We start from the raw sequence: 13443 nt of genomic DNA, 5'->3' as shown, positions 1-13443 counted from the left end.
ACTGGGGAATGCATTTGGCCTCTTTTCAACCCCCTGATAACCTGTCCTGCTCAATAGAGTTAACCAAATCTGTATTTATTATGCTCCTCTGTGCCCGTCAGTTGAGCATAGTGGCAATTCTGCCAGAATAAATAATGCTGCAGTGCCGCTCAGAAGTGAGAGCAGAATGTCCCATCCTGGCTCTTGGTGACCCTAACTCTCCCTGAAGAAAACACCAGGGAGGAAATGTCAGTACCACAATTTAAATACTGTTTGCCTTTTTTCCAACATAATTTTCTAAATGAGGAGGATGTGCTTTTCAACTAAAGGACACTTTTAGGTTTTTGAGCTCTGTGCTTTTAACTTTTCTCTCTTTACACACAGTCTTACTGAAAGTACATTCTCCAAGCCTGGCTTCTGTATGTGTGCAGATGGGATGGGTGGTGGAGGTGTAATTATCGTGGCTATCATTTATTGGGTATTACCTGGAAGTGAGTTAGGCTTTGAGCTAGGGATAATCACGATTAATGTTGACATTAGCTATGCAGTAGGTATTATTGTCTCCCTTTTTCAGATAAAGAAACTGGATTTCAGAGAGGTTAAATAAGTGGTTCAAGTCACACAGCCACAAAGTGAGGGACTTGACTTGGGAACCCCAGTATGTTAGACTTAATACGTGAGGTTTTCCAAAAACCTCTCTTGCAATGGAGACTGTCAGAAGAGTGATATGAAAATCATATTTTCAAAACTAAATTTAAAAGAATTAACCTTTTGAACTATAGATGATGTCTTCATTTCCAGTGAAATTATTAAAGTTTAAAAGACTTATGTCTGGACCTGTCCCAAAGGGCAAGACTGTTCTCTCCTCCTGGTACCTGGGCCTCTAGCATCCTGCAGAGTGCTTTGCAAAACTAGTTGTTCAGTGCATATTTATTGAAAAGGTGAATGAACTAATAAATGATTAAACACCGCTCTTAAGAGAAGAGATGTTGGTGGATTGCAAAAAGATTCTCAATTGTTTATTACTCTCTGGATCCAGGCCCTGTACAATATAACTTTGTCACTTCTCTTATCAAGAGGTTGAGTCCAATTTATCTCCATTTGAGGTGCTCTTGTGAGCTGTTCTAGCCCAGAGGATACAGCAAACATGTTGGTGTGCCAATTCCAGGCCCTTGCACAGATCTTTCTCGGACTCCTGTCATTGCCATGTGCGTAAGCCCAGGCTTGCCTGCAGAAGATGAGAGACACTTTGTTAGCCAGCCAACCCTGAGGCATTTGGGTGAGGTCATCCTAGACCTGCCACCCCCCAGCCTGGCTGGCTACTCAAGCTGACAAAATGACTTGCAAACCATTAATAGATACTTGCTGTTTTTAACCACTGTGTTTTGGGGTGGTTGGTCATCCAGCAACGTCTTGCTTGCTACAAGTCACTAATTAATTTAATTGTCATAGCTCCTACTTTGAACCATAAATTGTAAATACTTACATTTGAAGGCAGCTGTTAGAAAGAGAGCTCTCCATTTTACAGGTGATTTGAGAGATACTGAGATGACCCCCCCCTTCTCAGCTTTTTCAAATGCTCTTCTCCGTGATCTCTTGGGCAGTAAACTCCCAAGCTTCTGGGTAATGAAGTACGGGCGCTGCGGCTTCGCTAGACTTTGTCATCGACAGATTGAAGTAGTGAGGAATTGTCTAGAGGCTTTTCAACTTGCAAAGCAGTTGTTCTGAGCTCCTCCTCACCTCTCGTTGCCAAAAATTGACCCAACTGCCTATAAGGATCTTACTGTGCTAATCTAACATGAAGAAAAGGCAAAAAAAGATTAACCAGCCCAGGCAAGTTTTCACCACCAGGAAAAGCTAGTTGTTCTAGGAATTCTCCTAAAGGTCCACTGAGCTGAATGGCCCATTCTTAAGGCTCCGCCAGCAGCGCCACAATGTTTTCACCACACTTTTCACAGAAATGCTCCCTCTGCAAATCCAGCCTCCCGACTTTATACCATCATGGGGGAAACCTGAACTGGTCCTCCCTGGCCCAAATTATGCTAGGGCGTGTCCAAGGCAATGGATCCTTAAGCCTCAAGAACTGGTAGCACCACTATTAATAGGTGAACTTTAAAGGTTGCAGATCAAATCGCACCTGTAAATTCTCATGGTCATGACATAGGTTATCTCTCCACTTTCAGTGTCTCTCCCCTAGCCAACCCAAGCCCCAGAAAATGCTACACTGCACCGAAAGTCTAGGCCTCTGCCTGTGTTGCAGTCATTACGCGCAGCCGGCTTTCTCTCCAGCGCAGTGTGTGCCCGCTAGCGCTTGTCCATCCATTCACACAGGGCATTCACACATAGGGCAACTCCCCCTCCATGATCAGCAATCATATCTCTTCTTTGAACTTCTCAGAAAATTGCAGATGAAGTGCTTTGATGGCTTCCTGAGAACTACCCCCACCCAACCTGCCTGGGTTACCCACCCCTGGTGCGTCCTGGCTTTACTCTGCCTTCCGATCCAGACCTGCCAGGCCCACACCTTTGGAGTTCTTGTACATTTTGTCCTGAGCATTCCCTGCCTGAACCTTGACCATATACCCTGACTCTCCATTCCGCCTGTAAACCTCAGGCTTGTTGTCAAAAAACAAAACATAAACTGCAATTACACCCTCAGAGTTCGCTGTCCTTTAAGTCCTACCCTCTTTTTGATGTATATGGGTCCTTACAGGGCACGAATCTCCTGAACACACCAGATCAGCCTGACCCAAGCCCCAAATCCTGCTCCTGGGCTTTGTTCTTCAGTCATCTGCCACTGACACAGACCAAAAGGAAAGGGGAGGCATCTGCTGGACATAAGTCTGAGCTAACCATTTCCTGGATAAGACATAAGCTGCACAGTTCCTGCATCTTCATTAGTTTTTTATTTTTATAGTTGCCGATTTACTAAAGGTAGTCCAAATGCAGTGATACAGGCTCCTAATTTGGAGGCATATAGATGTAACACTATTTGTCATTGTAGGATATGGTGAAGAATATAGTTGGTCTTGTGACTGCAAGGATAGACCACAGATAGCCTACAGCTGTGTTGATTTTGTGCTGTCCTTGTTGTTTTGTCGTTTTCCAAAAGCCCTCAGGCATGGTGTGTGCTCTGAAGAAAACCCATCACCCCTCCTTATACCAACATACATCAACAGTGGGGAACCTCCCTCTGGTTTCTCTCGTACTCAGTTAGCCGGATAATTGATTGAACACAGGAACTTACTTTATTTTTGTTGGAGGGCCTGAAGTCCCTGGTCTGAAGGCATTCCCGAGAAATGCATTCCTGCTTTCGAAGAGCAGTAGGTAGTTGCCAGAAGAGTCAGCAGACATAGGAGGAGGGTCGGTATAAATCTCCAACATAAATGAAAATGGGAACGGGATAAATACTGATTGTACTCAACTGCTTGAAGAATGCATGTCCATCTCTTCCTTAATCTCTGGGCTAGTCTAACATTTTGTTGGTAATTTTCTTCCCTATTGAAGTCTTTATATCAATAAATGGGGCTTGAGACTCTGATATTAGCCAAGGTCAACCGTAAGAAGGGTCACTATTCTAACATCATGTGAGATTCGCATGTACCAAATGAACAAGTGTTTCAATGCTTCTTATTTATCAAATATTCAACTACTAATCTCTCTCTCCCCACGCATAGCTATGATCCTAGTGAGCATTCTTTTTTTTCTTTTTTTTCTTTTTTACTGTTTTCTGAGGTATAACATAGCTGAAGTGCACATATTCTGCACATATTCCATTGGGTTTTACATATGCAACGTGACCGTGTAACCTCCAATCAGACTGAGATGTAGAATCTGTCCAGCCCTCCAGAAGGCTCCATGCACTGTTTTTATGTCTGGCTGCTTTTTCTCTGTGTTATGTATGTGAGATGCATCTACAATGCTGAGTGCAGGAGTAGTTCATTCTTATTCTATTCCTGAGTAGTGTCCCTTTGTAAAAACACGTATGGACATATCACTAGTTATTTATTCTACTGTTGATGGACACTTGGGTTGTCTCCAGGTTTTGAACATATAAATAAAGTAGCCATGAATATTCCTGTGCATGTCTTTTAGTGGACACACGCACTCATTCCCCTGGATCCATGCCCAGGAGTGGAGTTTCTGGGCCATTCAGCAGGCATGTGCTTTAGCTTTCCTAGATGAATTCAAACCATGTTCCAAATTTCAGATTTCAGCTACCACCAGAAACGTAGGAGGGTTCCAGTTACTCCGTATCCAATACATACCATTTGTATCTGGCTTTTTTTATTGTGATAACTATCCATATTTCCATCTATTCTTCATAACTTTCCTTTTTTATAACTGCAGGATGCTTGGTTGAAACAGTGATGTCATAATTTACTTAGTGAACTGCTATTGTTCTGAAATAAGGCTCATTTTAGACTAGGAATGCAAGAGTTCATATGCACTAAATATTAGTTAAGGTTTTAAAAAAGTAAATTGTATGGTAGATTGATCCCTGTTTCTAAAGACATTTTTCAAACAAATATCTATCTATCTATCTATCTATCTATCTATCTATCTATCTATCTATCTATCATCTATCTATCTATCATCTATCTCACTGTTATAAGTGCAGCTTATAATAAATAAGGGCATATGTTTATTAAAAGTATTAAGTATTAATGCTCTTCAGCTGTGACTTGTAGCTTTTGCTGATAAGGATTTAAGGAATCTTTTATTCTTTGTAATCTTCTTACTCCTGGGGAGAGTTCCCTTCCTGATTTCTCTGTTGTAGGTCAGAATTAGACTGGGTCATAGGACCAGCAATAGGAAGTAGCTTTATTCAGTTCTTCATAGAGCTTACAAACACAGGGGCTAGTGTTAGCCTGAGTTCAAATCCCAGCTCCCTCTAATGCTAATGTGTGCCCTTGGACAACTTAAAAAAATCACTGTTCTCTGTTCAGTATTCTCTTCTGTAAAATGGGGGTACTGTACTTATCTCCTAGGGTAGTTGTTAAGGCAAAATAGGGTAAGGCATTTTTTAAAAAATATGTTTTTATTGATTTTTAGAGAGAGAGGAAGGGAGATGGAGAGAGAGAGAGAAACATCGATAAGAGGGAAACATCATTGATTGGCTGCCTCCTGCAGACGCCTACTGGGGATGGAGCCCACAACCCAAGAATGTGCCCTGACTGGGAATCGAACTGTGACCACTTGGTTCCTGGGTGGATGCTTGACCACTGAGCCACACCCAGCCGGGCGAGGTGAGGTGTTTTTAATTAACAGTGCTTGGTACACGTGTTAGCTCTAGTGTCCATTCCCATCCCAGGATTTTTGCATATATCCAGGCTAATTAACTGCACTTTTCACCTCCAGGGGTCTTCAACTTTTACTTGCGAGCTTTTTTTTTCCAGTGGGGAAGGAGTGCAAGGAAGGACTGTGCTTAGGAACGACGTTGGGCCCTAGCCGGTTTGGCTCAGTGGTTAGAGCGTTGGCCTGTGGACTGTAAGGGTCCCTGGTTCGACTCTGGCCAAGGGCATGTACCTCGGTTGCAGGCTCGGTCCCTGGCATGAGGGAGGCAACCAGTCAATGTGTCTGTCGATGTTTCTCTCACTCTCTCTGAAAAGCAATGGTAAAAAATATCCTTGGGCGAGGACTGAAAGAAAAAAATTATTAAATGATGTCGGTATGCACAGTACCACAAAGGACAGAAAGAGGCAGGCGGCTGCTTTGGTAAACAGTCCCACCCATCCCCCAGCTTGTAGCTCAACTCGTGAGCAAGTACAGACTCTAATTTCCGAGATGTTTTCAGAAAATGATCAGTCTGGGGCACTTTCTTCAGTCAAAGGAAAAAAGAGGGGAACCCCCAAAAGGATGCATTCTGGAGCCACACCTCTCCACCCAAGTTCCTCCTGCAGACGGGAGAGAACCCCTCGAGATAAGCAGTGGAATGGACAGAATCAGCCTCCACAATGAACGGACCTTGCCAATTGAAAATAAAACATATCAACTAAATTCTTCAGCATATTGGTAGCAGAGGCAGTGAATGCCATAGCATGGCCCCACGTCCCCCGGGACTTTGCCCAGCTAACCTGTGTAAGCCCCCCGCCCCCAAGGTGCTAAGTCTAGACAGGCAGATTGCTCAGGCCTGGGTGCTTTAGATTTCCTCCTGACCCCCTGGGGCCCTGCAGGCCAGTGACCAGCGGAGGCGGCTGATTCAGCTCTAGCTCCATCTCAGGGTTTTCTTCCAAGCAGGATTCAGCTATTTCCTAAAATGATTACTTACTTAGGTAATTTCTAGTTAATTTCCTTGCCTAGGGATGACTGGGGACAAAACCTGACTGTACAGACCAGCAGAGCTCTCTGCCCAAATAAAATGAGCCCATCCATGTTCTAGAGTAGATGTTCTCTTGAGATCAGACCTCATGCCTTCCCACATTGACATGGAAAACAGAATCAACCAGAAAGAGACCATGGCACCTAATATTTTTTGTCTGATGTAAAGGGTGTTGTATTTTATTACTAAGTTAATGCAAGTTAGACAGTTCTGTTAACCATCAGGAATGCCCTCAGGAGAAGTCTAAGGCAGAATCTGAACTAAAGCTGACCACCTCATGAATATGTTCATTTTGCCTATAGGAGTGAATCCCGGTTGATTGGATGACCTCTGTCTGCTCCTTCTTGCTGGAAATTGGATGTTGAGCTAAATGCCTATGTAATCTGAGTCAAGATATCAATAAGAGAAATGACAGTAATGCTGACTGCTACATAGTATGGGCACTTTGCTGGCTGCAAATTCTTGTCACCCTCCTGCCAAGGTTGCTATTGCAAAAACAGACACATATTTCATTCAATCATAAATGATGAAATAGATTTTTGAAAGAAATGGACACATTATGTCCGTCAGTAGTTGCAAAAGTAATCCTTAAAATGCATTAAACCTGCATTTAATTTTTCTCCTGAAAATGATCTTTCCTTCCTTCCCATCTTTTGTTTTTATAATAGCATTTTAATTTTGTAACTAAATATAATTTGGAATGCGGTATCTATGAAATTAAAAAAAAGAATCATTTAAAAGAAGTGCTCTTTAAACCAAATTTATGATACTCTAAATTACTAATAATTTACATTCCCCAATCTGAACACTTTTTAACATATTTTTCTCACTCACATACCTGCGTAGCCTCAGCATGCTTTCTCTGCTTGTCAACACAAAGAAAGTCCCCATCCTCATGAGAAGGGGAAGGACATCTGTAGTGACATGGTGTCACTGGTAGCTCTTGCCCTTTTCTCTAACTCCTATTAACATTATGTGCTATAATTATAGGGCCACTGCTGCCAAGGACAGCTGGGAATCAGGCAGGGAGGTCACATATGAGATCTTGATAGAAGTTGGCTGGAAGCATCCATACTTGCGACCAGCACGGGGCCACCAGGAAACACCCCTGCTCTTTCTCTCCTGACTCCTGGGGTCCCTGTGCACCTCTCATCTCCGGACAAGCAGGCGCCTGCCCCTGGGCTGCACTTTTTGCTCTCTGTCCTTAAGGGTATTGTTGTCCCTTCCTCCACCAAGTCAGAAAATACCCAACATTTATTTAATCATATATTTTTAAAGTGAAGGTTAATGATAAAGGGCATTATAATACCCAGTATAGAACGTTTAAAAAATTAAGAAATCACCTCTAGGTCTACTGTTAACAGACATCTACTGTTAACTTTTTCTGTGTCTTGATTTGTTTTCTATAATAACTTATAGAAAGTTATTATAAATATACAAAAGGTATAAATTTTGTTCCAGTTTTAGTTTTTAGCTTATTGTTGTTCAAGAACACTTACCACGTGTTCACAGTGTCTTTATAAACATCAATTGAATATTTACTAGTTATAAAGGTAATATTGTTTCACTATAGAAGCCTTAGAAAAATCAGAGCAGTAGAAAGAAGTAAACAAAACCATCTCTATTTCCTCCTCTCAGGCTGACTGTGCCTCTTCCTGGATCTCCGGGCATATAATTGGGTTATTCTTTATACAGAACTTACATGTTGCCTTCTATTAACTTGAGAGTTTCACTAAATTAATTCATCATAGGGTGCATGCCATCTAATTAATTGTGTCTTTAGCATGGGTATTTATTATTCCTTTTTGTTTTTGCTGCTGTAATTAAGATAACAATGAACATTCTTGTGCATAGTCTTTAATTGCATGTCTAGTAATTGTGTTAGAATAGGTCCCTATACAGGAAAGTTCTGGTTCACATGAAAGAAATGCTTCAAAGCTTTAGACCACGTAACTGAATTATTTTTAAAGAAGGCTCTACCAGTTTAAACTCCCAATAAAAGTGTAGAGGACTTTCTCATACTGTTTTAAAGTATTATTTATTTTTCAATTTTAATGAGATTGACATTTTTAATATGCCTAGGAGCCATTTACAGTTCTTTTATTAGCCATTGTCTTCATTTCTATAGCAAGTTTAAACAACTCATTTTTTAAAAATAGTTTCTAATGATTGGAGATACACTGTATTCTAGCTATTATCTTAGAGCTTTATTTGCATCACCTCTAATTGTAACAAGAACCTAGGTGGGCACATGTTACTTATCTTAGTTTTATAGATGAGGAAACTGCAGCTCAGAAAATTTAAGTAACTTGCCCAAAGTTATTGAACTAAAAAGTGTTTGAACTAGGATTCCTACCCCAAACAAAACAACTCCAAAGCCTGACAAGCTTCATCACTGAGCTCCTACAAGACAAACAGTGCAGCTTGTAACATGGAAAACACACACACAGACGAAAACAAAGCAACAGATCATCCCAAACCTCAGCATTACTTTTACCACTGAGTGAACGTCACTCAGAACATATCTTTGTGCACATTATAGAGAGAGTAGCATGGAAAGAAGCATGGATAGATGTGAGATAAAGCATGACAGGACACACCTATCAATAGATTGAGAAAAATCTGTGAAACTCAATGAGACAGTGCCTTTAAAAAATAATACCTCTAACAGAATTGAATTGAATTTATACTATTTATCCTGCAAAAAAAGTTAGTATTTATGTAATAATACTTTTAAACATTTTCCTTTGGTTTTTCCCAGATCTGAAAGCAAAGCAAAAAAAAATCCCATTTCTCATTTTTTGTGCATTTATAGTTTCTTGTTCTAACATTTAACTCTTGAATCCATGTACAGTTTCCTTGGGCACACAGAGTGAGGTGAGGTACAATGTATGTTTTCTTCTACAAACTAAACCCATTACTTAGACATGCCCATTCAATGATTCTTCTTCCTCCTCGCTGCTTTATATTCTTTGTCATGTGAAATTCATATTAAGTGCTTTTTAAAACGTTCTCCCTCCTGCTTCTGAAGCTCATATCTGTACTGTGTATAACAGCCTTAGAGGCAGGATATCATAGACTCAATACTCTACCGTTTTTTCAAGAAAAAAAATGATCATTCAGGTGACATATTACAGACCCAAAAATGCGATTATGCACTGATGGTGAAAACAAAATACAAATACAAAATGAGCTAGTTCCCAATGTGGTTCTGTGGTTTGGACAAGTCAGGTGGAGAGGAAGCAACAGGAAAACACCTGCGTGAGCAGGGTCAGTGGCACTGAAATGACCCGCGCCGTGCGGATGACGGGACCTCACACCCGCTGGCGGGAAATGAGGCCGCGGTCGTCCTGATGCCCTGGACCCGCCACGTGGAGGGGTGGGCGTGTGCGCGCCTGGCCACCAGCGTCCGAGCCACCCTGGGGGCTTTCTCAGCAAGAAGCAGCCACCGCTCTCCCCACAGAAGCCAAGCTCTCAGGGCCGCCGTCACTGCCCCGTTTTTCTGCCTTCTTTCCTCACCACGAGGGTTCCGACATCTGTGATTGAAACCATCCGAGACTGTAGCAAATTCCCGGTGGCAGTTTATAATAGAGGGTGGGGGGAGGTATTGATTTCTTTCAATTTTACAACCAAGTTGCGTGTTCTTTCTTTCTTCTTTATTCATAAAAATTGCTTTAGGGAGATCATAATATAATTTTTGAAGTGTCTAAATTTGATCTCTCAAAGAATATACAAGTGGCTTAATTGTCATTTACCTTCAATTGTACTTATGTGTGATGAAGAAATTGCTTGACTCCTGCTTGTATAATCTAACAAGGTAAAGTATTAGCTGGTGAGTGATGGGCTGGTGGGCACACATTCCTTTAGAGAAGGCAAGTCTGGTAGAAGGAGAGAGACGGAAGGACTGTTTCAGAAAGTAAACACTAAACCATGCATTTTAAACTTAGAAATCAATGTGTGTTTTTTGTTAATGTTCTCTGTTTGAATCAAAACATTAAAAGAACACTTTTCCCCTTAATTTTCAGAGTTTTTCATCAAACTCTGAGATAATTATTTGCACACTGGTACTTCAGATTAGCAGGGCTATGCTAAGTGCCCAGATTTCTCTGACCTGTAGGAGCAAGGGGCAGGGGTCATGGGAGAGCTTGAAGTATGCCCAGTCACCTTTCGATTGTTCATTTCAGCGTGCAGGCGTTGGATATTGGAATACTGGACATCTTTGGTTTTGAAGAATTTCAAAAGAATGAATTTGAACAAGTAAGTGGGGTTTTTTGAAATTTTATGATCTTTAATGTTTCTTTCCTCCAATGATTTAGTTTTTTTTTAAATTCAATAGAGACTATTTGCATAATTACTTTCAAATATGGAATTAAAAGAAGTACTTTGCCATTCTGTTTTAAAATTACTGTCCCCGCTTTGTTGACAATTGTCGTTTTTTATGTGGTCTTGTAATCAACTCCCATAATCGTGGTTTTGAAACAGGCACTTGTTTTGAAAGACAATGCTGGGTGAAGAGCTGAGTTGTGCTTACACTGTTTCAACTAGGTCAGAGAGACAGACGGAGGGCATCTGTATTTGAAATCAGGGCAAAGATCTTCAGAAACCTTGGCCAAAAATCAGAATGGAAATACTCTCTTATGCTAAATGTTGTTATTTGTAGATTCATCTTATGTGACATGCATACATATGACTATGGGACCCATAGAAACAGATTAAAGAGGCATTGATTATTTTAATCCATTTACAATTTAGGGCACCATGAAAGGCATTAAATTCTTTATGTATCTTAATAGAACTGGATTAATAGTTTAATCAAGTTAGGTATATCTAAAAATTAAGTGTTAAAGAAGAGAGTAGAAATAGAAAACCTTACCAGGCAGAGAAGGAAAAATAAGCCAGTAAGAAGATGTAGGTGGAAAAGTAGGAAACCAAGCTGCACATGAAGACTTGCAACTCCATGGTGTTTAGGGAGAGTTGTTAATAATTACATAACTTGTTCAGCTCTACTTTAAACTAGATGATGCAGAGGTTAAGAACACTGGATAAGGAATTAAATAGAATGAGTTTGAAACCCAGTCCTGTGACTCTTACTAACACAGCCGTCTTGACCAGGATGAAAGGTATATAGTGAGCTTTGGTTTCCTATCCTGTAAAATCAGGATTACAATAGATTTACACAGTTGTGAGATTAAACAAGATTGCTACTTCCGGTGTTTTCTAACTCACTCTACCTGTTTAAGAAGTGGTGGATAGCCACTCTTACTGTTGTAAATGGGAACACCTGAAAAACTTTTAAAATTCAGCTATTTTTTTCTAAAAAAGGTGATACAGCATCCTGTGAGTACATCCTAAATTATGCTGACTCACCTGATCCAGGGTGAATCATGGTGAATCATGCTTTTAGAAGTCTAGTATGAAATAAGACCAAGGAGACTAGATATTTTCCCATTTTCATACTTTGTTGTCCGTGGATTAATAGAAAATGAAGACTTCATGGTTTTACTACTTATTTATTGCTTGTTATAAGAAAAATAGTGATGAACATAAGGAAGAGAGCAATTAAAAGAGTGACTAGTAGTGTGCACAACAACATGTGATGTATTTCTCAGCGAAGTGTTTGAATGGTAATGGGCAGCCGCATTGATTCCTCACATTTTTATCTTAGAAAACATACATGCTTTCATGTCTGTAACGAGACTCACAGGATTCTCCATCACCTGGTAAGTAGCATGCAGAAATCACAGGTGGGACGAGGTCCAGGCCTCTCGTGGGGGCCATGCTCTGTCTCCCTGCTTCACACCCCAGCACAAGCATCTATCAAGTCTGTGCTGACAACTAATATATACAAAACATTTATGTTATTTTCTTATTAAAACTTTTTTTTATTTTATTACAATTATGTATTTTACTACAATTATTTTTCTTTCTTCCTGCTAAATATTTTAATAATATATTTTAGAGTATATTCACAGTCTGAGATTTTTATGTAACAAGGAATGACATTTTTTTCAAATACTAAGAATGAATAATAAAATTGAAAACTAGTTCTAAACATTTATGGGTAAAATCGTAAGACCAATTCTTAGACAAATTAGTATTTTTTAAAAAGATATACCTTTTTCTTAGCAGGTTTGCTTGGCTATTGTGCACAATAGTAACTAGAAGCCGTTTAGAAGCATAAAATCATTTTCTCTGTGATGAACCCAAACTCATTTTACAGTGGACTTAGCAATTTTGCTAAGGGAACTTTTTTTGCTAAGGGAACTCTTGAATTTGCATGGGAACTTTTTAAAGGCCATTGATTTGAATGATACGATCTAAAACATGAACATAATAGGACTTGAATGTCTAATTTTTTTATTCCATTGGAAACTTTCAAATAAGTGTTTAACAAACCAACATTATATTCAGACTCAAACCCAGACAAATATTATTGCCTTTATAAGTATTTATTTATTGTTTTAAGCTTTTTGACCCACCTATTAGCTGTTCACTGGAATGTCAGTTCCTACAGGGTTGAAATTATTTTTGGTGCAGCATTTTGTATATAATAGAAGTTAACAAATGTGTTTTAAATTGAAATTTTTAGAATAAACTCATAAGAAAAAAATCTTCATAGTGTATTTCCTAGTGGTTCTCCTTGCTGAGGAATAAATGTATGTAGTTCTTGACAATTGTTCCTCCATAAGAAACTTGACAAATGTTTAGAAAAGGGACAAATTAGAAGAGGTGTAAGAATCACACTAAAACACCAGCATCTCCAAACTCGGTATCCCCAAGTAGCTCTAAAAGATTAGATGGATGGTTGTGATCCTTTAGACAAGAATTTGTTTCAGGTCATAGGAGATGCTAATCTCATTTTTTGACTTCTAATAAAAAATTTCTATTCTGAGCTATTTCATAAATTATAATAAATTTCATATTTAGAATTATATATGTAAATATATATCGATATATATCAGCAATAGTTTGATGAATCAGTGGGAGAAGGGCATGCCAAAATTTGAGTCCCAAAGTACCTAAGTACCTATGGAAGAGGCTCTGCATCTACTACCCCAATTAGTTAAATAATTACATTATTATCAGCTCACTCCCTTAGGTAGTACTGAAGCTTTATAAACTCTTTTTTATTATGTGAAATT

The 13443-nt window shown here is 39.6% G+C and overlaps 1 protein-coding gene across 1 annotated transcript in view; it reads left to right on the top strand.

The window, feature by feature from the left end:
• The window catches only part of MYO16 (myosin XVI), a 385194-nt gene that overhangs the window by 191650 nt on the left and 180101 nt on the right, over positions 1–13443 (top strand). Inside the window, exon 21 of the mRNA XM_087814233.1 lies at positions 10486–10558. Within this exon, the coding sequence (XP_087670359.1) occupies positions 10486–10558 (73 nt within the window). The remainder of the gene's footprint in view (positions 1–10485; positions 10559–13443) is intronic.

This window comes from Miniopterus natalensis, chromosome 2 (assembly GCF_054644295.1).
Source record: "Miniopterus natalensis isolate mMinNat1 chromosome 2, mMinNat1.hap1, whole genome shotgun sequence".
NCBI classification, from domain to species: domain Eukaryota; kingdom Metazoa; phylum Chordata; class Mammalia; order Chiroptera; family Miniopteridae; genus Miniopterus; species Miniopterus natalensis.
This window is presented reverse-complemented; position numbering and strand designations above follow the sequence as displayed.